The sequence below is a fragment of the Phacochoerus africanus genome, chromosome 5, assembly GCF_016906955.1.
Source record: "Phacochoerus africanus isolate WHEZ1 chromosome 5, ROS_Pafr_v1, whole genome shotgun sequence".
Lineage (NCBI taxonomy): Eukaryota > Metazoa > Chordata > Mammalia > Artiodactyla > Suidae > Phacochoerus > Phacochoerus africanus.
This window is the reverse complement of record NC_062548.1, coordinates 116,097,994-116,124,963: the sequence shown is the minus strand read 5'-3', so window position 1 is coordinate 116,124,963 and position 26,970 is coordinate 116,097,994. Positions and strand designations below refer to the sequence as shown.

The window sequence follows — 26,970 nt, the reverse complement described above, 5'->3', positions numbered from 1 at the left end:
ATTGTTACAAGTTGTGAAATCTTCTGAAGGGACCTCAAAGACAAAGCTACAAGATATAAAACACAAAGAATTCAGCCCCGGTCCCCAGTTGCAAGTCCTGAAGTCTTCTGAGTTGATTCTGGGATCAAAGCTTCAAGATGTGAAATTGGTGTTCAACACTAAGCCACAACTGCAAGGAGTGAAATCTTCTAAATTAATATCAGACACAAATTTTCAAGATGTGGAATCTGTGAAGTTCAAAACTGGGTCACAGCTGCAAGGTGTGAAATCTTCTGAACTGATACTGGAGACAGAGCTTCAAAAAGTGAAATCAGTGGCATGCAAGTCAGGCCCACAGTTGCAAGATATTGAATCTTCCAAATTGCTCATGGGTATAAAGCTTCAAGATGTGAAATCTATGAGTTACAGGTCTGGAACAAACTTGAAGGATGTGAAATCTTCTGAAGTGATCCCAAGGGAAAAGCTTCAAGGTGTGAAGTCTATAAAACTGAAACCTAGTCCAAAGTTACAAGGTGAGAAATCTTGTGATTTAACCCTAGGGAGGAAGCTTCCGGGTGTGAAATCTGTAGAGCTGGACTCAAGCCCACACTTACAAGATGTGAAATGTTCTGATCTGATCATGGGCATAAAGCTTCAAGATGTGAAATCTAAGGGGTTAAGTTCCAGACCACACTTTCGAGTTATGAAAACTTCTGAAGTGATCCCAGAGAAAAAGCTTCAAGAAGTGAAATCAGTGGTCAACTCTGGACCACAGATACAGAGTAAAAAGTCTGAGTTAACTAAAGGAACAAAGCCTCAAGGTGTGAAATCCTTCCAGTTTAATTGTGGACAGAAGTTACAAGGTGGGAAATCATCTGGTTTAACCCAGGGGAGGAAGCTTCAAGGTGTAAAATCAGCCGAGTTCAACCCTGGACCACAGAGACATGGTGAGAAATCTGATTTGACACTAGAGTGGAGGCTTCAAGATTTTAAATCTGCTGTTCCGCAGTGGCAAGGTGTGACATCTTCAGAGTTACCACGAGAGAGAAAACTTCAAAGTGGAGAATCTGTGGAGTGCATTACCAGGCCAGTGTGGCAAGATATGAAACCTTTTGAATTGACTCTTGGCACAAAGGGACAAGATGTGAAATCTTTGGGGTTCAATTCAGCCCCACGGTTACAAGATAGGAAATTGTCTATGTTGATACCAGAGGCACACCTTCAAGGTGTGAAATCTGTGGAATTAAACCCTATGGCAAAGTTCCAAGGTGCAAAATCTTCTGAGCCTATAAAGCTTCAATTAATGAACTCTACAGAGGTCAACTCTGGCCTAGAAATTCAGGTTGCAAAACCCTGTGAGTTGGCCTTGAAATCAGAGGTTCACAGTGGGATATCTTCTGAGTCCAATGCTGGAAAGCAGTGGCAAGATGAGAAATCTTTTAAGTTGAATCCATGGCCAGAGCTTCAGGGTGTGAAAGTCATGGTGTTCAATCCTGAGACACATATGCAACATATAAAATCTTCAGAATTACACAAAGGGACAAAGCTTCAAGATGTGAAATCTTTGGAAATCAATCCTAACCAACAGTTCCAAGACATGAACTCCTCTAAGATGTGCCTGGGAACAAGGCTTCAAGGTATTCAATCATTAGAGTTCAATCCTAGGCCACAGCTGCAAGAGGTAAAACCTCAGTTGAGCATGGAGATGAAACTTCCAGATGAGCAATTTCTGGAATTCAAGCATAAGCCTAAATTACAAGGTAGGAAATGCTCTGAACTGAATCCAGGACCACAGCTTCAGTGTATAAATTATGCAGCACTTAACACTGGGTCGCAGTTGCAAGATATAAAATCTGAGTTGCATCCTAGTCCAGAGCTTCAAGGTGGAAAATCTAAGGTGCTCCGCACTGGGCCACATTTACAAGGTGTGAATTCTTCTGCATTCATTTCAGAACAAAAACGTCAGCGTGTAAATGCTACTGGATATAACTCTGGGCCACATTTGCAAGGTGCAAACTCTTCTGAATTAACGTCAGTTTCAAAATGTCAAGGTATGAAGTCTTCTAAGTTAAATTCAGGGAGAGAGATTCAAAGTGAGACATCTGTAGAGTTCAACTCTGGACTACACTGTCAAGGTATGAAATCTGAACTGATTCCAGAGTCAAAGTTTCTAAGTGTATCACCTACGGAATGCAGCCCTGGGCCACAGATGCAGTGTGCAAAGCCTTCTGAGTTGAATCCAGGGCCAAAATTACAGTGTGTAGATTCCATGGGCTGCCACTGTGGACCACCTTTGCAAGGAACAAAATCTTTTGAGTTGACCTCAGGGATGGCATATACAGATATGAGATCTGAAATGAAGCCAGGCTCAGAGAATCAATGTGAGACATCTATGGAGTGCAACCCTGGACCACATTGTCAAGGTCTGAAATCTGAACTGATTCCAGAGCCAAAGTTTCTAAGTGTATCACCTATGGAATGCAGCCCTGGGCCACAGATGCAGTGTGCAAAGTCTTCTGAGTCGAATCCAGGGCCAAAATTACAGTGTGTAGATTCCATGGGCTGCCACTGTGGACCACCTTTGCAAGGAACAAAATCTTTTGAGTTGACCTCAGGGACGACATATACAGATATGAGATCTGAAATGAAGCCGGGCTCAGAGAATCAATGTGAGACATCTATGGAGTGCAACCCTGGACCACATTGTCAAGGTCTGAAATCTGAACTGATTCCAGAGCCAAAGTTTCTAAGTGTAGCACCTATGGAATGCAGCCCTGGGCCACAGATGCAGTGTGCAAAGTCTTCTGAGTCGAATCCAGGGCCAAAATTACAGTGTGTAGATTCCATGGGCTGCCACTGTGGACCACCTTTGCAAGGAGCAAAATCTTTTGAGTTGACTTCAGGGACAACATGTCAAGATAGGAGATCTGAAGTGAATCCAAGGGCAGAAATTCAAAAGACATTTATGGAGTTCGACCCTGGACCACATTGTCAGGGTCTGAAATCTGAATTGATTCTAGAGTCAAAGTTTCTAAATATTGCACACACAGAATGTAACCCTGGGCCACAGATGCAGTGTGCAAATTCTTCTGAGTTGAATCCAGGGTCAAAATTTCAATGTCTAAATTCTATGGGTTGCCAATGTGGATCACCCTTGCAAGGTGTCAGATCTCTTGAGTTAACATCTGGGAAAAAATGTCAAGATATGCGATCTGAAGTGAATCCGAAGGCAGAAATTCAAAAGACATCTATGGAGTTCAATCCTGGACCACAATGGCAAGGTCTGAAATCTGAACTGATTCCAGAGCCAAAGTTTCTAAGTGTAGCACCTATGGAATGCAGCCCTGGGCCACAGATGCAGTGTGCAAAGTCTTCTGAGTTGAATCCAGAGCTAAAATTACAATGTGTCGATTCTATGAAGTGCAAACTTGGGCCACATTTGCAAAGTGTAAAATCTTTTCAGTTAACTTCAGGGACAAAATGTAAAGGTATCAGATCTTATGATTTGAATTTGGGGGCAGAACTTCAAGGTATAAAATATATTACGTTCGACCCCATGCAGCACTTCCAAGATGTAAAATGTGAATTGACTCCAGGGACAAAGTCTAATTATATAACACCAACAACCTTCAACTGTGGCCCACAGCTGCAAAGCGTGCATTCTTCTGAGTTGAATTCAGGGTCAGAACTTCAATTCATAAATTCTATAAAGTCTAATCCACAGCCACAGATGCAAGACATGAAACCCCCTGAATTAAACCCTGGCTCAGAATCTCACAGTACAAAATCTATATTTTTCAACCCTGAATCACATTTGCAAGACATGAAGTCTTCTGAGTTAACTCCAGGGACAAAGCTTCCGGAAGTCCAATTTTTGGTGAACCACCCTGGGTCACATCAACAAATTGTGCAGTCTGTGTTCACTTTGGGCCCTCAGTTAAATGGTACGAAACCTATGTTATTTTTACCAGAGCAGCTGCTTGAAGATATACAGTCTGTGAAGATGAACAAAGAGCCAATGCTTTGCGGTGCAAATTCTACGAAATTGATTTCAGACTCTGAACTGCAGAACCCGAAATGGAAGGTGTTTGCACTAGAGCCATGTTTTCAAAAAGTGAAATCTGTGGAGTTAAATCCAGGGCCACATCCTCAAGGTATGAATTCTGAGGAATTGCCCTCACACCTCAGGCAGCATAGTGTAAGATCTGTGGTGTTTGCACCAGAGCCATGTTTTCGAGATGTGCAGTCTCTGGAGTTGAAACCAGAGTCACAACCTCAAGATGTGAATTCTAAGAAATTGATTTCTTGCCTGAGGCAGAAGTCTATAGTATCTGTATCAGTGCCAGGTTCTCAAGATGTGAGACCTGTGAAGTCAGATCTATTGCCGCAATCTCAAGGTGTGAATTCTTTAGAGTCATCAGCATGCCTGAGGTCACAGTGTATTAAATCTGACGTCTTGGCACCAGAACCATGTTTTCAAAATGTAAACGCTGTAGAGTTGACATCAGGGGCCCCCAAACAGGGTATGTATTGCCAAGAGCGGACTTCAGGATGGCAAGGAGTGAAATCAGTAGTGTCAGCGCCAGAGTCAACTAATAAGTTCATGCCAGGACCAATGTTGACTAGTGTCAAATTTTCAAATTTGTCATCAGAATCACAGCAACAGGGTACGAAACATTTGGAGTTTACTCCAGAACCAAAGTTGCAAAGTATAAAACATGTAAAATCGTCTTCAGGGTCTCTGCAACAAGCTGCAAAATCTTTGGAGCTAGCGCCAGAGTCACTGTTTCAGAAAGTGAAATCTGAGGCTGTAACTCCAAGAACAAGCTCTCAAATGACAGACTCCTCTGAGATAATCCCTAGGCCAGGGCATCAGTTTGTAGAACATGCAGAGATGATTCTAGAGCCAAGGCATCAAGTCCCTAAATCTATGAATTTGACTTCAATTTATCAAGTCACAGATTCTTCACAAATGGCACAAAGCTTGGCACATCAAGGCACAGAAACTGTAGAGAAATCTGTGAAGTTGACCCCAAATCCAAAAGGTAAATGCATGAAATCTTCAGGAATGCCTCTGGAGCTAGATCTTCAAGTATCAGAATTTGTTAATCTGACTCCAGTGCTAAGGAATCAGGGTTCAAAATCTGTAGAATTAATGGAAAAGAAAAGCTCCCCAATCCCAGAAACTCTGGATTTGCTCTCTCAGCTAGGGCCTCAAGTTAAGGATTTGGGGGAGTTACATATAGGGCCACTGCAGCAAGTTGTGGAATTTGAAGGGATGACCCCAGAGCCCAAGCATCACCTTACAGAAACTATGGGGTTGACCTTCAAGACAAAGCTGCAAGTGGAGGAATTGCTTGGAATGGCCCCAAAGCCAATAAGTAAAGCCACTGATGCAGAGAGATCTTCAGCACGCTATCCTCAAACCCAAGAATCTGTGGAAGTAACCTCTGAGAAAAGACTTCAAAGGGAAGAATCTGTAGCATTGATTACAGATGTTCCAGAATCTTTAGAGGTGACAGAAGGGCAAAGATATCAAGTTCCTGCATCTGTGGGTTTGACCTTTAAGCGATTCCTAAGAGAGGAATCTTTAGAGTTGCCCCCAAAGCAAACAGATCAAGTTGTGGGGCATGCCGAACCTGTAGAGGTCACTGCTAAGACATGGCAGCAAGAACAGGGATCAGTGAAGCTAAAACAGTCACAGAATCAAAATGTGAAATATTCAGAGACAGCCCCAGGACCACTGGGTCAAATTACCGAATTTACTAGGTTCAGCCCAAAGCCACTAGATCAAGTCACAAAATTTACAAAGACACAGATTCAAGTTGCTCAAACAAGAGTAAACCTATTAGCTCCCCCAAAGGTTGTTGAATCTGTGAAAGTGCCTCCTGGGCCACCACTTCAAACCGTGAAGAATGTGGCATTAACATCAGGGCTAACATTGGACCCAATCCTCTCCAATGGTAGACTATATTGAGTTGACTTCAAAACCACAAGATGTGAGACCTTCAGAGGTTACCTCAGAGCTATGGTTGCAAAATGCAAAATATAAGAAAATGAGCACAGAACCAAAGTACCAAACTGTGGAAAGAATGGATTGGACAGGGTTTAAAATTATAAAGACTTTGGGACCACCAATTCAAATTGTAAAATCTGAGGAATTACCACCAGGGCCAGTCCCTCAGATTGCAGAACCAATAGGAGTAGCCCTAGGATTGGGGCTTAAAGTAACAGATTGTTTGGATTTACTCCCAAAGTCACATCTTCAAGAATCAATGGAACCTGTAGAATTAACTCCAAGGCCAAATGCTGGAGTGAAGTCTGCAGAATTAACCTCACAGACAACACCTTCATTCAAAAAACCTATAGTGTTGACTGGTGAACAAGGGCATCAGGCTGTGAAATCCATAGGGATAAAAACAGCATCTCCTCAAATCATGGAATCTGAGGATTCGAATCTAGGACAGATGTGTCAGGATAGAGACTCAGATGAGAGATCATCAGAAGAGTTACAAATCGGGAATTATTTCTCTAGGTTTCTATACAACTCATTAGACACACTCATCTCAAGCTCTGTCAGAACATCTGAATTAGGCCTTTGGGATTCTGAGATGCCAGAAGTATCAAGAGAATTGTATGTAAAAAACCTTGGGACAGATATTTTGCAGCCTGAGGAGTCTTTTATAGACCTTTCTATGAGACAGTCTTCAATCCTTCTCTCATCTCTTCATAACCAACCCTCTGATAAGACAGCTAACCCCATAAAAAACCCCAATTCAGAGATCGCAGGAGTAGATGTCAAATCTAAAGAAAGGACCAAGAGGAAGCAGATGGAGGAATCAGGGAGCTCACTCCAGAGCCTCTCTCAACATCCACCACAAAACTGGAAATCACCATCTAGGATCTTCCAGGCAGGATCAGGAGCTCAAAGAGGACCTACCTGGTCTGTCCTGGGCAGGCAACGGAATGTCTGGGAGAGTCACTCCTGGAAGCAGAGACTACCTAGAAAATATCTCTCCAATATGCTAACACTAGGGAATGCCTTGGGGACCACTATGGAAAGGAAGCTTTACTCTCAAATATCTTTAGCAGAAAGAGGCACTGCAAATACCTGTCAGTCTATTCAGAATTTATTTGGGGTTCCAGCTGAACTGATGGAAGTGTCCCAGAGTCTGCTTGAGAAGGGTCAAGGTACTATTTCTCAACCTTCAGTGGTCAAAAACTACATTCAGAGACATACTTCATGCCCTGGTCATGAGAAAAGAATGGCCTTAAGGATGTGGACACGTGGCTCCTTGTCCTCCATAATACAGAAATATTCAGGGACTAGAATGAGAATGAAGAAAACAAACTCAAAGCCCAGTGATATATCCCAGAAAGTTATTCAGCACATGCCTGTTGAATGTACAGGGAGTCAACTTCCTACCCCAGTAAAGTCAGAATCTTCTTTCAACATACATTTTGCTAGGAGAGATCCTGTTCCAGAGGAAGAGAGTGAGAACTCACAGAGTGATTCACAGACAAGGATTTTTGAGTCCCAACACTCCCTCAAGCCAAGTTCTCTCTCCCAGGCCAGGACTGACTTCTCAGAACAGTTCCAGCTGCTACAAGATCTGCAGCTAAAAATAGCAGCAAAACTGCTAAGGAGTCAAATACCTCCCAATGTACCTCCACCTTTAGCTTCAGGTCTGGTCCTAAAATACCCTATCTGCCTACAGTGTGGCCGATGTTCAGGATTTAATTGCTGTCATAAGTTACAGGCCACTTTTGGGCCTTACCTTCTTATCTATCCACAGCTTCACCTTGTAAGCACTCCTGAAGGCCATGGCGAGATTAGGTTGCATCTTGGCTTTAGGTTGCGAACTGGGAAAAGACCCCAAGTCCCAAAGTACCACAGAAGAGACAGATCCATTACACCAAGGAGCCCTAGATCACCGTCACTAAGGAAATCTAACGCCTATACTCGAAGTTCCAAGAGTCCTGCTTCTACCATAGATTTCCAGTCTGCGTCTTCCCAGTCTCCTGCTCCTATACAAGTCCACATCAGGCGAAGGCAGTGTGGCAGTCCTGGCCTAGGAAAAACAGAAATTAGAGAGCCTGGACACTATGAATTCACTCAAGTTCACTCCCTACCAGAGACTGACTCAGAAAGCAATCAGGATGAAAAATGGCCTAAAGTGAGAACCAAAAAGACCCATGATTCAAAATATCCTATGAAAAGAATCCCCAAGGGAGTTAGAACACAAAACACGAAGTTCTACACAAATGGTAGCACCATAATACAGAGTTCCTCTAGAGAACTGCCAGGCCAGTTAAGAAGGAAGAGGAGTGGAGCATCGCAAACAACTACTGCCTCTTCAAAAAGACACTCTAAGAGAACCCCCCAACCAAAATTCATTCAGCTGCTTTTTCAGGGCCTAAAGCAGGCATTCCAAACAGCACATAGAATTATGGCTTTGGTTGGGCAAAAACCTGAGGACAGGACAAGGTCAGACCATTTCTGGTCAAGCAAAAACTACCTTCCAAATCAAAAAGCAAGAGACTGTTGCTTATCAAGAAACATAAAAAAAGACAGGATGCCAACTATCAAGCTAAGGCCAAAAGACTCAACCACTAAGCAGGAGAGCATATTGTGGGGAGAAAGAAACCAATTCAGATCAACTCAACAACTAAAAAGAGATAGCTCTTTCCAACCCAGACCTATCCAACTGCCCAACCCCATAGTCTCCCAAGGAAGTGCCATTCTCAAAACTACAACTAGCCAGCCTTTGGGTCTTGTTCAAAATGACAGCAGTAGCAGAGCTAAGAAAACCTTTAAGAGAAATGAAATTTCTAGCCAGGAGGCCAAGAACTGCAAAACAGGAACCAGAGTTCATGTTGGAGGGAGACTCCTATCTGGTTTCCCTATGAAGAGAACCTTAATCAATCACTTTAAAGAGAAACCCACACACAAGGAACGAAACCACCACAGCTTCTGTAGGGAAAGAACCCCATGTAATTCTTGTGGAAAGAGCCAATATAGTCCTGCTGAGAGGGGCCATCACAGTGCCTCTGAGAGAAGCCACCCAAGTGCCTCTGGGAGGGGCCGTCGCAGTCTCTCTGAGAGGAGCCATCTCAGTGCCTCTGAGAGAAGCCACCCAAGTGCCTCTGGGAGGGGCCATCGCAGTCTCTCTGAGAGGAGCCATCTCAGTGCCTCTGAGAGAAGCCACCCAAGTGCCTCTGGGAGGGGCCATCTCAGTGCCTCTGAGAGAAGCCATCGAAGTGCCTCTGGGAGGGGCCATCACAGTCTCTCTGAGAGGAGCCATCTCAGTGCCCCTGAGAGAAGCCACCCAAGTGCCTCTGGGAGGGGCCATCGCAGTCTCTCTGAGAGGAGCCATCTCAGTGCCTCTGAGAGAAGCCATCGAAGTGCCTCTGGGAGGGGCCATCGCAGTCTCTCTGAGAGGAGCCATCTCAGTGCCTCTGAGAGAAGCCATCCAAGTGCCTCTGGGAGGGGCCATCGCAGTCTCTCTGAGAGGAGCCATCTCAGTGCCTCTGAGAGAAGCCATCCAAGTGCCTCTGGGAGGGGCCATCGCAGTCTCTCTGAGAGGAGCCATCTCAGTGCATCTGAGAGAAGCCATCGAAGTGCCTCTGGGAGGGGTGATCGCAGTCCCTCTGAGAGGAGGTGTCGCAGTGCCTCTGAGAGGAGCCATCAAAGCGCCTCTCAGAGAGGCCATCTCAGCGCCTCTGAGAGGAGCCATCGCAGTCTCTCCGAGAGGAGATGTCGCAGTCCCTCTGAGAGGAGGTGTCACAGTCCCTCTGAGAGGAGGTGTCGCAGTCCCTCTGAGAGGAGGTGTCGCAGTCCCTCTGAGAGGAGGTGTCGAAGTCCCTCTGAGAGGGACAGTCGTGGTCTTTCTGAGAAAAGCGGTCACAGTCCCTCTGAGAGGAGAGGACACAGCACTTCTGAAAGGAGAGAGCACTGGCCCTCTGAGAGGAGCAGGCACTGTCATTCTGAGAGGAGTGGACATAGTCATTTTGAGAGGAGGGCACGCAGTCCCTCTGAGAGGATCCACCTCAGTCCCCTTGAGAGACTCAAGCACAGCTCTCCCAGGGCGAGGCCCAGACATCGTCTGTATAAAGAGTTCAAGAGTAATTCAAACATGTCTCCTAGAGACCACAGCACAACACCCCAATGTAGGGCAAATCGGGAGGCCTGACGCTCGCAGATGGAAGAGACCTGTCCCCCTCACTCATTGCCTCACCCAAGTCTCCACCAAGCTGCCCTTTCCCGGCTTCTTTCCTGCTCAGCCCCGGCCTCCACTTCCAGTGCCCACAGCGACGGAAGAACTTCTAACGTCTACCTGAGGGGAGGGAGGTTGGGAACGGGTCTGCCATTTCCCTAAGATAAATAAAGGGGCAATAAGTGACCTCCTTGTGCATCTGGAAAGACCACTCGTCGTGCCAGATGGAGCATTGCGGGGTGGAGAGGGAGAAGGGGTCGTGCAAACACTGAGAACCAGAGGGCAGGGCACTGCAGCCACCCAGTTTCCCAGGTCCCACAGCGCAGTCCCCGGGCGGGGTCTCAGAAGAAGGGGGCGGGCTCGTCACGTGACTCGCCCCTGCGCGCAGCCCCCTCGGAAGCCGCTAGGCGGAAGTAGACTTTCGGAGCCGGGCTCGCGGCGCCGACTCCACATCCGGGAGCGGAGAGGAGAGCGGAAGTGGCGTTGATCTGGCCGGAGCCCTTGGGTGAATTTGTTAGGCGTGGAGAGGGAGTGATGTCTTCCAGACTCGGTGCTGTACCCGCCGTGAGTTTCTCGGTTTGACCGTTCCGCCTTAGGGGTCGCGCTGTCGAGCCCTCCACACGCGGTCCCCTCGCTTTTGTCCCCTGCTCACAGTTGGTTTTATCAGAGCTCATCGTAGGCCCCACCCTTCTAGGTCAGATCTACCCGGTCCCCTCTTTTTCCCCCCCACTTTGTGCTGCCTGTGCCCCACCTCCTTGGACTCAGTTCCCGGTCAGATTACCGTTGGTCTCTATTCCTTTTACATCCCCAGTGCCTCCCATATCCGTTGTCCTCTCTTTCCGCCTCCCTTTTAGAGCCCCAGGACAGGGCTTTGAGAATGGGGGGAGATGAAGGCTCTGGTGTTGTCACCTGCCTTGACCCTGCAGGAAAATTGGGCGGCACACTTCTCCTAAAAAGTCTTGCCCTCTGTTTGAGGTAGTAGCCTCCGGGAGAGATTCATTTCTTGGCACAGGGGGGAGCCGTCTTTTTGTGGTCAAGGAGCAGAGGTCCCTAGCTTTCACTCATGTGCTTGCAATTTGCTAGACCCCGGGACCCACATCCTTTAAGCAGCAGAGGAGCGCGAGAATCGTGGGAGCTAAGAAGTAAGTGAGGTTTTCTGCGATCGTTTTACAATTGTGTAGCCAGCGTTGTTCAGTAGAACTTACTGTGATGATTCAAGTGTTCTGTATCAGTACTGTCCAGCACTGGGCCACTAGCCACGTATGACTTTGGAATGCTTGAAATGTAGCTAGTGTGACTGAGGAACTGAATTTTAAGTTGTGTTTAATTTAAACTTAAATTTAAGTAGTCACCTGTGGCTCGTGGCCACCTGATTGCAAACTTAGCTTGCCAAAAAAAAAAAAAAGTACCAATTATAATAAAATCGGGACGGGTGACTCACTGTAGCCCACTACGTTTCTTCATATGTCACCATATATGTACTCATGAATACATTGATGAACTTGGGAAGAATCGATAAAAATGGACTGTAAGAAATCCTTATATTTTCAAACTACTTGGTTTCAAGACTGGTTTATTACGTTATGTACTGAATGTGCTAAGCTTTTCCATACGTGTTAATACAAAAAAGATTCTCGTTAATGAGATACTAATTGGAAGGAATTAATTCATATAACATTTATTAAATGTCTGCTATGTGCCAGCGGTGGTTGGTTAGATATACAGACATGAAAAACACAGAACAGTTTAACAGACCTAGGCAAGAAGATCAATACAATACAGTGTAATTAAATTTTTGTAAAAAGGAATTTAATTTAGCCTTTGGGAAAGGGGAATGATAGTTTGGAAGAGAAGGGTTGCCAGAGCAGATCACTCCTAAATAGACTCGAAAGTCCAGGAAAATGCAGTTAGCAGGAAGGAAATGGTTCGTTTTTGTTTTTCTGCCAGAAGAACGAACAGAATGTGAACGTGTAAAAGGACTTAATGGAATAGCAAGTGGGTAATTGTTAAGAAATATGAAGATCAATGGGCCCTCATCTATTAATCAATCAGAATCATTGGGGTTAGAGCATCAAATTTTTTTTTTTTTTTTTTGCTTTTTAGGGCCGCACCCACGGCATATGTAAGTTCCCAGGCTAGGGGTTGAAATCCAAGCTGCAGCTACCTGCCTATGCCACAGCCACGCCGGATTCTTAACTCACTGAGTGAGGCCAGGGATCGAACCTGCATCCTCATGGATCTTAGTCAGATTCATTAACCCCCAAGCCATGAAGGGAACTCCCTGGAACCCTTATTTTTAACTAGCCTCCTAGGAGATTGTTTGAGAATCGTTGGAAGAAAGACTAGAGGAGAATACAAGATCAATCAGTGGAGAACATCAGTATTTTAAGAATTAGATAGAATTTTAAAAGGATACTGAAATGAACTGAAAATACTTTGCTAATGAAATCTAAATATTTGCACTTAGGAGTTGTGGTGCAGTGGGTTAAGGACCCAGCATTGTCACTGGCCCTGGAACTTCCACATGCTTACAGGTGCGGCCAAAAAAAAAAAAAAATTGAACTGGGGACTCTTAAAATTTTTGGAGTTGAAAATAGGTTAAACTTTTTGTCTTTGTGATCAGAAGCCGAGATTGAAAGTGCCACACACAGCAAATTATTTTCAAGTCACTACCATTATGACAGTTATTGTTCGAGCCAAAAGCTTTTTCTTGTCATATTTATGGAAAGGGAAGATTAAGGTTAATTTGTTTTTTAACAAATAATCAAATGCCCTAAGTTGAGAAGAAGTGTAAAATACTTGAGAATTTTTTTTTAATTTCCCCAATACATTATTTTTTTTTCTACTGTACAGCAAGGTGACCCAGTCACACATACATGCATACATTCTTTTTTCTCACATTATCATGCTCCATCATAAGTGACTAGACATAGTTCCTAGTGCTACACAGCAGGATCTCATTGCTAATCCATTCCAAAGGCAATGGTCTGCATCTATTAACCCTAAGCTCCTACTCCCACCCCCTCCCCTTTGGCAACCACAAGTCTGTTCTCCAAGTCCATGAGTTTCTTTTCTGTGGAAAGATTCATTTGTGCCATATATTAGATTCCAGATATAAATGATCTCATGTGGTATTTTTCTTTCTCTTTCTGACTTGCCTCACTTAGTATGAGAGTCCGTAGTTCCATCCATGTTGCTGCAAATGGTATCATTTTGTTCTTTTTTATGGCTGAGTAGTATTCCATTGTGTATATATACTACATGCTCTTTTTTTTTTTTTGTCTTTTGTCTTTGTTGTTGTTGTTGTTGCTATTTCTTGGGCCGCTACCGCAGCATATGGAGGTTCCCAGGCTAGGGGTTGAATTGGAGCTGTAGCCACCGGCCTACGCCAGAGCCACAGCAACGTGGGATCCGAGCCACGTCTGCAACCTACACCACAGCTCACGGCAACGCCGGATCGTTAACCCACTGAGCAAGGGCAGGGACCGAACCCACAACCTCATGGTTCCTAGTTGGATTCGTTAACCACTGCGCCACGACGGGAACTCCTACTACATGTTCTTAATCCATTCGTCTGTTGCTGGACATTTAGGTTGTTTCCATGTCTTGGCTATTGTGAATAGTGCTGCAATGAACATGCAGGTGGATGTGTCTTTTTCAGTGAAAGTTTTGTCCATATATGTGTCCAAGAGTGGGATTGCTGGGTTGTATGGTAGTTCTATGTATAGTTTTCTAAGCTACCTCCATATTGTTCTCCATAGTGGTTGTACCAGCTTACATTCCCACCAACAGTGCAGGAGGGTTCCCTTTTCTCCACACCCCCTCTAGTATTTCTTATTTGTGGACTTATGAATGATGGCCATTCTGACTGGTGTGAGGTAGCATCTCATAGTAGTTTCGATATGCATTTCTCTAATAATCAGTGATGTTGAGCATTCTTTCATGTGCTTGTTGGCCATCTGTATATCTTCCTTGGAGAAATGTCTTTTCAGGTCTTTTGCCCATTTTTTCAATTGTGTTATTGGCTTTTTTCTGTTGAGTTGTGTAAGTTGTTTGTATATTTTAGAGACTAAGCCCTTGTCAGTTGCATCATTTGCAGGTATTTTCCCCCATTCCATAAGTTGTCTTTTTTTTTTTTTTTTATGGTTTCCTTTGCTGTGCAAAAGCTTGTCAGTTTGATTAGGTCCCATTGATTATTTTTGGTTTAATTTCTGTTGCCTTGGGAGACTGACCTGAGAGAACATTTGTAAGGTTGATAACAGAGAATGTGTTGCCTATGTTCTCTTCTAGGAGGTTGATGGTGTCTTGTCTTATGTTTAAGCCTTTAAGCCATTTTGAGTTTATTTTTGTGCATGGTGTGACGGTGTGTTCCAGTTTCATTGATTTACACATGGCTGTCCCGTGTTCACAGCAGCACTTGCTGAAAAGACTGTCTTTTTCCCATTTTATATTCTTGCCTCCTTTGTCAAAGAGTAATTGACCGTAGGTGTCTGGGTTTATTTCTGGGTTCTCTGTTCTGTTACATTGGTCTGTATGTCTGTTTTTGTACCAGTACCATATTGTCTTGATTACTGTAGCTTTGTAATATTGTCTGAAGTCTGGGAGAGTTATACCTCCTTCTTGGTTTTTCTTTTGTGGTTCCATGTAAATTTTGGGTTGTTTTAGTTCTGTGAAAAATGTCATGGGTAATTTGATAGGGGTCTCACTGAATCTGTAGATTGCTTTGGGTAGTACGGCCGTTTTAATGATGTTAATTCTTCCAATCCAGGAGCGTGGATTACCTTTCTTTTCTTTGAATCCTCTTTAACTTCCTTGATTAATGTTTTATAGTTCTCAGCATATAAGTCTTTCGCCTCCTTGGTCAGGGTTATTCTTAGGGATTTCGTGTTTTGGGGTGTGATTTTAAAAGGTGTATTGTATTTTTATATTTATTTTTTAATATTTCAGTGTTAGTGTACAGAAATGCAGCCAGTTTCTGAATGTTAATCTTGTATGCTGCTCCTTTGCTGAATTCATTGATCAGTTCAAGTAGTTTTTGTGTAGAGTCCTTAGGGTTCTCTATTTATACTATCACATCATCTGTGTACAGTGACAATTTTATCTCTTCTCTTCCAGTTTGGATACTTTTATTTATTTTGTTTGTCTGATTGCTGTGGCTAGGACTTCCAATACCATGTTGAATAAAAGTGGTGAGAGTGGGCGTCCTCGTCTTGTTGCAGATTTTAGCAGGAAGGCTTTCAGCTTTTCTCCATTGAGTATTGTATTGGCTGTGGGTTTGTCATAAATGGCTTTGATTATATTATGTTAAAGTATGTTCCCTCTGTACCCACTTTGGTAAGAGTTTTTTTTTATCATGAATGGATATTGGATTTTGTTGAGATAATCATGTGGTTTTTGACTTTTATTAATGTAGTGTATGACATTGATTGATTTGCATATGTTGAACCATTGTTGATTTCCTCTCTGCTCTTTATGGTTTCTTTCTTTTTGCTGACTTTAGGTTTTGTTCTTTTTTTCCTAATTATTTTAGGTGGTGGGTTAAGTTGTTGATTTGAGATTTTTCTTCTTTTCTGAAGAAGGCCTATATTGCTAAGAACTTAGCTCTAAGCACTGCTTTTGTGGCATCCCATAGATTTTGAATGGCTGTGTTTTCATCATTTCTCTCAAGGTATTTTTCGATTTCCCTTTTGATTTCCTTGTGGCCTGTTAGTTTTTTAGTAGCATGTTTTTTTTTTTTAATTTTATTTTGTTTCATTTTATTTTATTTTATTTTGCTTTTTAGGGCTGCACACACAGCAAATGGAAGTTCCCTGGTTGTGGGTTGAATAGGAGCTGTAGCTGCTGGCCTGTACCACAGTCACAGCAATGCGGGATCCAAGCCACATCTACAAACCACACAACTCATGGCAATGCTGGATCCCCAACCCACTGAGTGAGGTCAGGGATCAAACCCACATCCTCATAGATACTAGCTGGATTCCTTTTCGCTGCAGCACAATGGGAACTCCAGTAGCATGTTTTTTAGTCTCCATGTAGTCAGTTTTTTCTCATTTCTGTTCCTGTGGTTGATTTCTGGTATCATGCCATTGTGGTCAGAGAAGGTGCTTGAAACAATTTCTATACTCTTAAATTTGTTGAGGTTAGTTTTGTATCCTAGTATTCTGTCTTTTGGGGATGTAATGTCCTGAAAATATCAATGTATCTAACTCTTCTATTGTGTCACTTAGGATCTCTGTTGCCTTATTGTCTGTCTAGAGGATCTGTGCATTGATGTGAATAAGGTGTTAAAGTCTCCTACTATTACTGTATTCCCATCAATTTCTCTTTTTATGTCTGTTAGCACTTGTTGTATGCATTTTGGTGCTCTTGTGTTAGGGGCATATATATTGATGTGTGTAGTATCCTCTTGTTGAATTGATCCTTTTATCATTTACTAGTGTCCTTCTTTATCATTCTTTATGGCCTTTGTTTTAAAATCTGTTTTGTCTAATATGGGTATTCCAACTCCCACTTTCTTATCATTTCCATTCACATGTAATATCTTTTTCTGTGCCTTCACTTTCAGTTTATATATGTCCTTTGCTATAACGTGGGTCTCAGCATATTGTAGGCTTTTTTTTTTTTTTTTTTAAATCCAGTCTGCCATTCTGTCTTTTGATTGGAACATTTAGTCCATTGACATTTAAGGTAATTATTGATAGATATGTATTTTTTGCCATTTTAAACCTTATTTTCTAGTTGAGTCTATGTTTCTCCTTAGTTCCTTTCTTTTTCTTTTTTTGGTTGAAGGATTTCCTTTTATTTTATTCTGTGTCCTCTTTTTTTGTGTATGAATGTATTATTTGGTTTTGACTTGTGGTCGCCTTGGTTTTCATGTATGTTAATTCCATCCTCTATCTGCTTGCTTTAGACTGATGGTCATATAGGCTCAAACACATTCTTAAAAAAAGAGTCTAGATTTTCTTGCTCTTCTTCCCAACATTTTATGATTTTGATGTCTTTTTTTACATCTTCATGTTTGTCCTTTGCTGTTCCTTGTGTTTATCACCACTTTGACAAGTAAGTTTTTGTTTGTTTTGGTTCATCCTGTCGGGGACCCTCTCTGCCCCCTGTATCTGGATATCTGTTTCCTTCTTTAGATTTGGTAAATTTTCAGACATAATTTCTTCAAATACATTTGCAATCCCCTTTTCTCTTTGTTCTCTTTCTGGGCTCTCTACCTAATATGTGTAGATTGGCATGCTTTATATTATCCTATAGCTCTCCTATATTGCTTGCTTGCTTGCTTAATTTCTTTTTCTTTCTTTCTTTCTTTCTTTCTTTCTTTCTTTCTTTCTTTCTTTCTTTCTTTCTTTCTTTCAATTTGGCTGTCTGCCATCTCGATTGGGTGATTTCCATTATTCTGTCTTCCAAGTCACTTATTAAAATGAGTATTCCTCTGCATTATTCATTTTGCTGTTCACTGCCTTTAACTCAGCTTTTGTCTTGGCAAATGAATTTTATTTTTCTTGACTCCTCCATATAATTTCTAGTTCCTTTTTAAAGAAATTTGTGTTACTCTTGTAATTAAGCTGTTCTTAATTCCTTCAGTATTTTTATTACCTCCTTTTTGAATTTAGACTGCAGAGATCTGTCTCATTGTTTGTTCCTCAAGTCATTCATTTTAGATCTTATTTTCGAGTATCAGCACTGCTATGTACTGCTTTCGTTGCATCCTGCAAATTTTGATATGTGCATTTTTGTTGTTATTCATTTAAAATATTTTTGAATTTCCTACATTATTTCTTTTTCTTTTCTTTTTGCTTTTTAGGGGTGCACTCATGGCATATGGGAGTTCCCAGGCTAGGGGTCGAATCGGAGCTGTAGCTGCTGGCCTACGCCATAGCCACAGCAATGCAAGATCTGAGCCAAGTCTGCAACCTACACCACAGCTCATGGCAACACAGATCCTTAACCCACTGAGCGAGGCCAGGATTCAACCCACAACCTCATGGTTCCCACTCAGATTTGTTTACACAATACCATGATGGAAACTCCTTATTTTACTTTTCAATGTGAAATAATATACATGCTCTATACATGTATAGCTCAGGTTAACTTGTGATTTGTGTAGATCACTGATTCTCAGAATTATGAGATCACTTTCTTTTCTGTCTCTTCTCCATGATTCACCCACATTCTTTAATCTACAGAGACCCCCTTTTCTGGTTTCTAAGCCAGAACAATGAGTCTCTGTTGGAATTTAGGCTGCCCATGCTGGCTTGCAAGTGGGGCCCACCCTTGTTACAAAGCCACATGTGAGAGAGAAAAAAAAAAAAATCCTGGGAAACACACTTCATATGGGTCAATTATCCCTTTTTTTTTTTTTTTTTTTTTGCCATTTCTTGGGCCGCTCCTGTGGCATATGGAGGTTCCCAGGCTAGGGGTCTAATTGGAGCTGTGGACTCCGGCCTAAGCCAGAGCCACAGCAATGCAGGATCCAAGCCACATCTACGACCTACATCACAGCTCACCACAACACCAGATCCTTAACCCACTGAGCAAGGCCAGGGATCGAACTCGCAATCTCATGGTTCCTAGTCAGATTCGTTAACCACTGTGCCAAGACGGAAACTCCCACTTATCCCAATTTTAGCTCCTCTCCACAATCCACCTGCTTTTTTACTTTTTGGAGTCGAGTTTTTAGTTGTCATCAGCAGGAGGAATGAGCTGTAGTGGGCTTATGCTACAGTACCAGAACCAGGACTTCTTTGTATTAAATATGTAATATTGGACCTCATCTGTAGAGAGCTGAGAGTCATTCTTCCCTTTTTGTAGCATACTGACATCATAAGTCGCTGTTAATTTTTGTTTTACCTATTCCCCATATCCATTCCCCTTTTCCCAGAGACGGCCGTACTAACAACTTTGATATTTGTCCTTAAATACTTATGAATCTTTGTAAAATTGCTAGTGCTGTTTACATGTGTATTTGGGTTTTTTTTTGGGGGGGGGCGCACCCATGGCATATGGAGGTTCCCAGGCTAGGGGTCGAATTGGAGCTGTAGCTGCTGGCCTATGCCACAGCCACAGCAACGCAAGATCCGAGCCATGTCTGGCCTACATCATAGCTCACAGCAACACCAGATCCTTAACCCACTGAGAGAGGCCATGGGTCAAACCTGCGTCCTCATGGATGCTTGTCAGATTTGTTAACTGCTGAGCCACGATGGAAACTCTTTTTTTTTGGGGGGGGGTTATATGACTTTTATTTTTTCCATTATAGTTGATTTACAACGTTCTGTCAATTTCTGCTATACAGCAAAGTGACCCAGTCGTACATATATACATACATATTCTTTTTCCCACATTATCCTCCATCATGTTCCATCACAAGTTACTAGATATAGTTCCCTGTGCTATACAGCAGGATCTCATCACTTACCCACTCCAAATGCAATAGTTTGCATCTCTTAACCCCAAACTCCCAATCCATCCCACTCCCTCCCCCTCCCGTTTGGCAACCACAAGTCTGTTCCTCCAGCCCATGAGTTGCTTTTCTGTGGAAAGGTTCATTTGTGCCATGTTAGGTTTCCAATGTAAGTGATTCATATGGTATTTGTCTTTTTATTTCTGACTTACCTCACTTAGTATGAGAGTCTAGTTCCATCCATGTTGCTGCAAATGGCATTATTCTGTTCTTTTTTATGGCTGAGTAGTATTCCATTGTGTATATATACCATATCTTCTTAATCCATTCATCTGTTGCTGGACATTTAGGTTGTTTCCATGTCTTGGCTATTGTGAATAGTGCTGCAGTGAACACACGGGTTTATGTATCTTTTTCAATGAAAGTTTTGCCCAAGAATGGAATTGCTGGATCATGTGGTAGTTCTATATTTAGTTTTCTGAGGTTCCTCCATACTGTTTTCCATAGTGGTTGTACCAATTTACATTCCCACCAACAGTGTAGGAAGGTTTCCTTTTCTCCACATCCTCTCCAGCATTTGTTGTTTGTTGACTTGTTAATGGTGGCCACTCTCACTGGTGTGAGGTGGTATCTCATTGTTTTGATTTGCATTTCTCTAATAATTAGTGAAGTTTAGCATTTTTTAATGTGCTTGCAGGCCATCCGTCTATTGTATTTGTTTTTAATTTACTGAGTTGACATTTTACTGTAGATCTTGTTCTGTTTCTTTTATTGTTCAACAAGGTGCTTTTTAGTTATCATCTCTACTATGAAACCTTAGTTCAGGTTCAAGCTCTCATCAGCCCTTAAACATGCTATTATATTGAAACAAACTTAAGTCTTCTCCTTTCATTCTTTCTTTCTCCCTGGGTCATTTTTCATACATCATCCAGAGTGAAGCTTCTAGGCCATAAATCTAAGGCAGGCCCCACATAGTCAGCTGGAAAAGGGATGTCTCAGAGATCCTTGGAGTACACTTTGAGAACTGCTGCTCTGCTGCATTTTGAGCCACCTAGAAAATGCTTCATAGACACTCACTAATGTTTGTTAACTACATACTACTGACTGGTCTTAGATTTGAGAATTTGGATCCAGCTGTATACCAGACTTCTGGCTGGCTTAACTCAGACAACATAGCACCTTCCTTTAGCTATGGGATGTAAGTATCATGTTGCCTAAATAAGACAGGGCACCCTGATATCAAGATTTAGGGAAGAGGCTAAGGGGAAAAGATGATGGATCAGATGAGAGCCTACAAATTGGTCTTTTCCTTCTTAGGGATTCTGTTCAGTTCCTGTGCCTCTGCCAGAGAAATAGAGAGGCCTGGACATACCTGGTTACAGATCCAGTGACTCTTCTGAAGGGTCACAGAATATCCTATTACTTTGACTACTTTCTTTTCTTTGATGAATTTAGGAAGGCAAATGCTTACCTGAGCTACAGAGTGATCATTTATGTGGACTACTTACTCTTTCTGATTACAATGAAGTATAATGATTATATATATTGTATTAGGTCAACTATTTTCCTTCATAGAATATTACCATCTAAATTATGTTTTTATTATCAGGCTTCTTAGCTTTTTCACAGGCAACCAACTTGGTTGTCTTCTTATGATATAAGATAATTAATAGGAACTTCACTTCAGCCCTTCCTTTGTGGTTTATATTTTTGTGTCATATTAGCAGCAGAACCCAGTGCTCCATAAAAGATAATAGTTTCCAGTACACTATCCCTCATGATGACTCCTTAAGCGGCTCATCATCCGCCTCTTCGTGTGAACCAGTGAGTGATTTTCCAGCATCTTTCCGAAAATCTACCTACTGGATGAAGATGAGAAGGATCAAACCAGCTGCTACTTCCCGTGTTGAAGGTATTGGTATCAGTATCTTATTCCAAAGACAGAGAACTCTCTAAAGTGATTTTTTTTTTTTTTTGTCTTTTTAGGGCCACACCCGCGGCACATGGAGGTTCCCAGGCTAGGGGTCTAATCGGAGCTGTTGCTGCCAGACACAGCCACAGCCACAGCAACGCCAGATCCGAGCCACGTCTGCGACCTACACCACAGCTCATGGCAACGCCAGATCCTTAACCCACTGAGCGAGGCCAGGGATCGAACCCACAACCTCATGGTTCCTAGTTGGATTAGTTTCCGTTGCTCCACTATGAGAACTCCTCTAAAGTGATTTTTTTGAGGTAGCTGTTGTAAATGGCTCTTAAAGTATTAAATACCATTGTGTATTTCTTATTAGTGATTGGAATTCTTTTAAGGCTATCACATACTGTTAAGGTTCGTGAACTGTCCTCTATTTTACTGAGTGAAATTCTGCTGATCTTACTCCTCTAGGTTTTACTGCTATCAGCCTTTCTTCTTTGTATGAACTGAACTTTCTTTCTCATTATTCTAATTTGATCCTCTGTCAAGGGTTTAGGGGCTGGTGTAAGGATTGTTATAAATAGAATTTTCTTAGTGGTTATAGTCTCCAGGGTTCTTAGTAGCCCTTTATCTTGAACAGTTAGCCTCAAATCAGGATCAAACAAATCACACTACCTGAAGGACCTTATTCTTCATAGGGAACAGTTGATCACTTGGGGTAGAGAACAATACAAAAGAAAAAGGGGAGGTTGAGGCATTTAGTGAAAGGTTATACCAACTTCCCTAAAAATGTTATAAATGCATCTCTGAGGCCTGTGCTTGATCTCTCCCTTCAATAGTCTTTTTTTTTTTTTGTCTTTTTGCCATTTCTTGGGCCGCTCCCACGGCATATGGAGGTTCCCAGGCTAGGGGTCTAATTGGAGCTGTAGCCGCCAGCCTACACCAGAGCCACAGCAACTCGGGATCCGAGCCGTGTCTGCGACCTACACCGCAGCTCATGGCAACGCCGGATCCTTAACCCACTGAGCCAGGGCAGTGATCGAACCCGCAACCTCATGGTTCCTAGTCGGATTCGTTAACCACTGCACCACGACGGGAACTCCATCCTTCGATAGTCTTGTGATTGATGATTTGAAGGCAGGCCCAGGCATTCACTTATAACGAGTTTTTGTTTTTCTGTGTTTTTTCAGGGTCAGGCGGAGTATCGACCAAAGGAAAGAGGAAACCCAGGCAGGAAGAAGATGAAGACTATCGAGAATTTCCTCAGAAGAAGCATAAGCTTTATGGTAAAAGAGTACCTTTACTAACTGTTTTTCCCTGGATGTCTGGGCTTTAGTCTTTGAGGTAAAAGGGAGAAGGACCTTAGGTTTGGGGCCTTAAAGCATGTTTGAGCCCTTTGAATTTTTTCAGCAAGAAATGGCTTCCATCCTGCCTTGCTTTCCCCTTCTCTTCTGTTTCAAGGGAGGCGGTTGAGGGAGTGGGGCATAGGATTTGAGAAGAGGCGGGAAGAGAGTTTGGTGCTAGAGAGGAGTTAGCCTAAGTGATGTGTTGAGCTTCAAGTTTCTGTTTTTGCATCAGGGAGAAAGCAACGGCCTAAAACTCAGCCTAATCCCAAAGCCCAGGCTCGTCGTATTCGGAAGGAACCGCCAGCTTATGCAGCAGGTATGCCTTCTGTTGGAAGCTTTGTGTGACCCAGTTCTCATTCTTTTTTGTTGTTGTTGGTAAAGGAATCATGTACCAAAGCATTTCTTTTTTCTTTTTTTTTTTTATTCTCAGTGAATTTATTACATTTGTAGTTGTACAATGATCATCACAATCCAGTTTTATAGGATTTCCACCCCACAACCCAAGCCAAAGCATTTCTTTAAGGAGGCCCTTATGAAGGGCAGTGATTTAGAGGTCAGTCAGACCTTTGTTCAAGTTTTGGCTCTTCATTAATTTTCTGACCTGCCTCTTAATTTCTGCAAGCTTCAGTATCCCTGTCTTTAATAAGAATAATAAAGGCAGTCAGAATTGTTATGAAAATGAAATAGGATAAGAATATTTAACTAAGTTCAAAGGCACATAGGTAGCACTTAGTAAACTGGCTGCTATGTATCTTAGTATCCCACTCTTATATGCTGCTGTGAAAAATGTTACCCATTGTTAGTTATCTGTCAATAAAACGAGGAGTGGTTCTTGGATGGTGTTTATTGTGGGCAATTGAGTAGGAGGTTCAAAAACTCTTCACTGAAAAAAATTATTTCTAGAATTCATACAGCAAGAATCTCTCCCTCAGGAGGAGGAAAGTCCATTTTGTGATACTTTTTCTAAAATCTGGGTTTGTGCTTTTTGTTTCTGGAGGATACTGCAAATTCTCAGTGTCCCTTCTCTCCTTTGTAGGCAGTTTAGAGGAGCAGTGGTACTTAGAAATTGTGGATAAAGGCAGCGTCTCCTGTCCTACCTGCCAGGCAGTGGGGAGGAAGACCATAGAGGGCTTAAAGAAACACATGGAAAACTGCAAACAGGTTAGACATTTTGTGGCACTTCATAACTGTTGTGACTTTTTACACAAACCTTAAACATCTGGCACTTTATTGGATATGCTGATTATGCTGGAGAAGAGGCAGCCTTGTGTCACAGAGAAAACATAGGCTTTAGAGTCTGACAGACTTGAGTTTGAGTCTTCTTTCAGCTGCTTACTGGTTGTGCTGTTTAGCTTTCTATGTGTGGACCTCAGTTTCTTTGTTTATTAAATACAAATAAAATAATTACTTCCTTGTGTAATCCATGGGACGATAAAAAAGAAATAATACATGCTAAATGCCTGCACCATTACTTGGCAAACATTGGCACTCGGTAAAATGATAGCTCTTATTTTAAAAATGAGTAGCTTTTACTTCTTTGCCCTTGAGGACATGTCAGTGAGCTTGTGGGATTTTGAGATTCATTGGCTATTAAAGAGTTCGGGAAATAAAGAAGACGCAGACAGCATTTGAATAGGACTTTGTGCCCTTCTCTCTCTTTGTTGAATAGCCTGGCACCGAGCAGTATTTTTTCCTTGTAGGAAATGTTTACTTGTCATCATTGTGGAAAACAGCTTCGTTCACTGGCAGGGATGAAGTACCACGTCATGGCAAATCATAATAGCTTGGTAAGAGTGTCTTCTGTCCTATATGGTATTACTTGGACGAGTGTAGAGATACCTCAGCGGAGGTGGCTAAGGCTCTGTGACCTCATCGGAGTGTAAGGAAGGAGACACTTTTGATAGAAGAGTGAGTTACACGCAGTGACACGTGGATACGTAGGTATTTGTGTGTTGTGTAGGTTAAATGTCCTGGGAGGTTCCAGAGGTTCACGTCCTGGGAGGCTTTGAGCTCTCACTTCTGCTGCATCCCCTTCACTGTTGAGGAGAAGATGGAGAAAGCCGGGAGTCAGGGAGCTTAGTCGTGGGCATCAGCTTAGATGCTGGTCTAGGCCTTGATTCTCCTGTGATAGAAGGCTTCTCTGCATCTGTCTTCTCTATAAATCATCTCCTCATTTGCCTCTCGTGCTTTTTAGCCCATTTTGAAGGCCGGAGATGAAATAGATGAGCCAAGTGAGAGGGAACGTCTCCGAACCGTTCTCAAGAGACTGGGAAAGCTCCGGTGCATGCGTGAGGTGAGAGCCCAAGACAGCAGCTCCCTCTGCCTGGAGTCGCAGGTCGGAGTCTTGCTCTCATGCTCTTCCGTGTCTCCTCCTTCTCCCTTAGAGGCCTGGCTTCGTGTCATCTTCCAGCATAAGGGTGGCTCCTGTTTCTCAAGGTCTCCTGACCTCATTCATAGTTCTTTATTTCCTTTCTTATCTCCAGAAATTTGTTCTTCTCCCCTTTTCCTTTGTTTGAAGAAGTTTCTTTCTTTTTTTTTTTTTTTTTCTTCTTTTTAGGGCCGCACCTGTGGCATATGGAGGTTCTCAGGCTAGGGGTCAGATTGGAGCTACAGCTGCCGGTCTACACCACAGCCACAGCAACGCGGGATCCGAGCCGTGTCTTCAAACTACACCACAGCTCACGGCAACGCTGGATCCTTAACCCACTGAGTGAGGCCAGGGATCGAACCCGCAACCTCATGGTTCCTAGTCGGATTCGTTTTCACCGCGCCATGACGGGAACTCCCTAAAGGAGTTTCTTTATCATCCTTTCTTTAGCGTGATGAAGAGGAATGTAGTAACCTCATGTGAGGAGCTTTGAATTGCTGGGTATTTGCTATTGAGGTGGAGTTGGATCGGAGACCAAGAGGGAAGCTGTGACACAGAGGAAATGACACAGTTGTAGTTTATGGAGTGCTGACTAAATTGATTGAGTATCATGCTTGGTGGTAGGTAGGACAGCAGTTGGGCCGAGGCCAAGAAAGTTCTGTGGCAATGGGAGACGTTGGAGAGGGTCCATTGATATCAGAGGGTCTATTTGTATGATGTGGCTGTTTAGAAATTTAAAGATCATGGAGTTCCCGTCGTGGCGCAGTGGTTAACGAATCCAACTAGGAACCAGGAGGTTGCGGGTTCCATCCCTGGCCTCGCTCAGTGGGTTAAGGTCGCTCAGTGGGTTAAGGATCCGGCGTTGCCATGAGCTGTGGTGTAGGTCGCCGACATGGCTTAGATCCTGTGTTGCTGTGGCTCTGGCATAGGCTAGCAGCAACAGCTCCGATTAGACCCCCAGCCTGGAAACCTCCATATGCCGCGGGAGTGGCCCTAGAAAAGGCAAAGAGACAAAAAAAAAAAAAAAAGAAAGAAATTTAGAGATCATATCACAATATGTAAGATTATAGTATAGGTCTCTCTCCTTTGTTCAGAGTTGCTCTAGTAGCTTCACCAGCATCATGGGATATCTCTACCATGTCAGAAAATGTGGCAAAGGGGCTGCAGAGCTGGAGAAGATGACCCTGAAATGTCACCACTGTGGAAAGCCGTATCGATCCAAGGCTGGACTTGCATATCATCTGAGGTCAGAGCATGGGCCTGTGAGTACCGATTACTTTCCAGACCCTGTTTGGGGGGTCTAGTCTGTGGTGACCGCTTGCCCCTACATCTCTGCTCCATCCTTGGTTCCTCATTTGTAGTCCCTTTTACTCTCAGTGATTTTGTTCTCTCTATTCCTTGTTATTTGTGCTCTTTTTTCTGCCTTTTGATCATTATTAGGTTAGAGCAACCAAAGTTCACCGCATAATCTGGGCAGAAGTAAACTCATTCTATTTTTAAAGCTTTTAAGGCATTCTCCCTTAGCTAGAAATGGTGCGGGAATCTGTCCAGCTGGTTTCTTTATTCCAATTTTTTTGTCTTGACTTTTTATTTTCCTGATTACATTTCTAGGCTCTCCCACCTCATATTTTTTTAGCATGAAGTTTCAAAGTAGAACTTACATATGGTAATTAATATTCACCTTTTTCGGTATACAGTTGTAAGAGTTTTGACAAAAACATACAGTCGTGTAACTA

General features: G+C 42.9%; 2 protein-coding genes across 7 annotated transcripts in view; both read left to right on the top strand.

Moving 5' to 3' along the window:
- The window catches only part of C5H2orf16 (chromosome 5 C2orf16 homolog), a 35,046-nt gene extending 24,726 nt beyond the window's left edge, over nt 1-10,320 (top strand). Inside the window, 9 exon segments of the mRNA XM_047782821.1 lie at nt 96-102; nt 254-1,660; nt 1,817-2,014; nt 2,342-2,441; nt 3,084-3,632; nt 4,134-4,208; nt 4,326-5,923; nt 5,925-10,109; nt 10,111-10,320. Coding sequence (XP_047638777.1) covers nt 96-102; nt 254-1,660; nt 1,817-2,014; nt 2,342-2,441; nt 3,084-3,632; nt 4,134-4,208; nt 4,326-5,923; nt 5,925-10,109; nt 10,111-10,320 — 8,329 coding nt within the window.
- Nucleotides 10,321-10,626: 306 nt separating this feature from the next.
- Nucleotides 10,627-26,970, top strand: part of ZNF512 (zinc finger protein 512) — a 34,109-nt gene continuing 17,765 nt past the window's right edge. For 2 of the 6 annotated variants that reach the window (XR_007135175.1, XM_047782370.1), the window contains exons 1-9: nt 10,627-10,760; nt 11,280-11,338; nt 21,330-21,517; nt 22,711-22,806; nt 23,099-23,182; nt 23,903-24,027; nt 24,567-24,653; nt 25,061-25,159; nt 26,329-26,496. Coding sequence is in view for 5 of the 6 variants with exons in the window: in XM_047782370.1 (XP_047638326.1) it covers nt 10,731-10,760; nt 11,280-11,338; nt 21,330-21,517; nt 22,711-22,806; nt 23,099-23,182; nt 23,903-24,027; nt 24,567-24,653; nt 25,061-25,159; nt 26,329-26,496 (936 nt within the window). In the remaining variant the exon portion in view is untranslated. Of the gene's footprint in view, nt 10,761-11,279; nt 11,339-12,663; nt 12,731-21,329; nt 21,518-22,710; nt 22,807-23,098; nt 23,183-23,902; nt 24,028-24,566; nt 24,654-25,060; nt 25,160-26,328; nt 26,497-26,970 lie in introns of those variants that run through there. The other 4 variants (XM_047782369.1, XM_047782367.1, XM_047782368.1 and 1 more) reach the window with 3 other exon arrangements.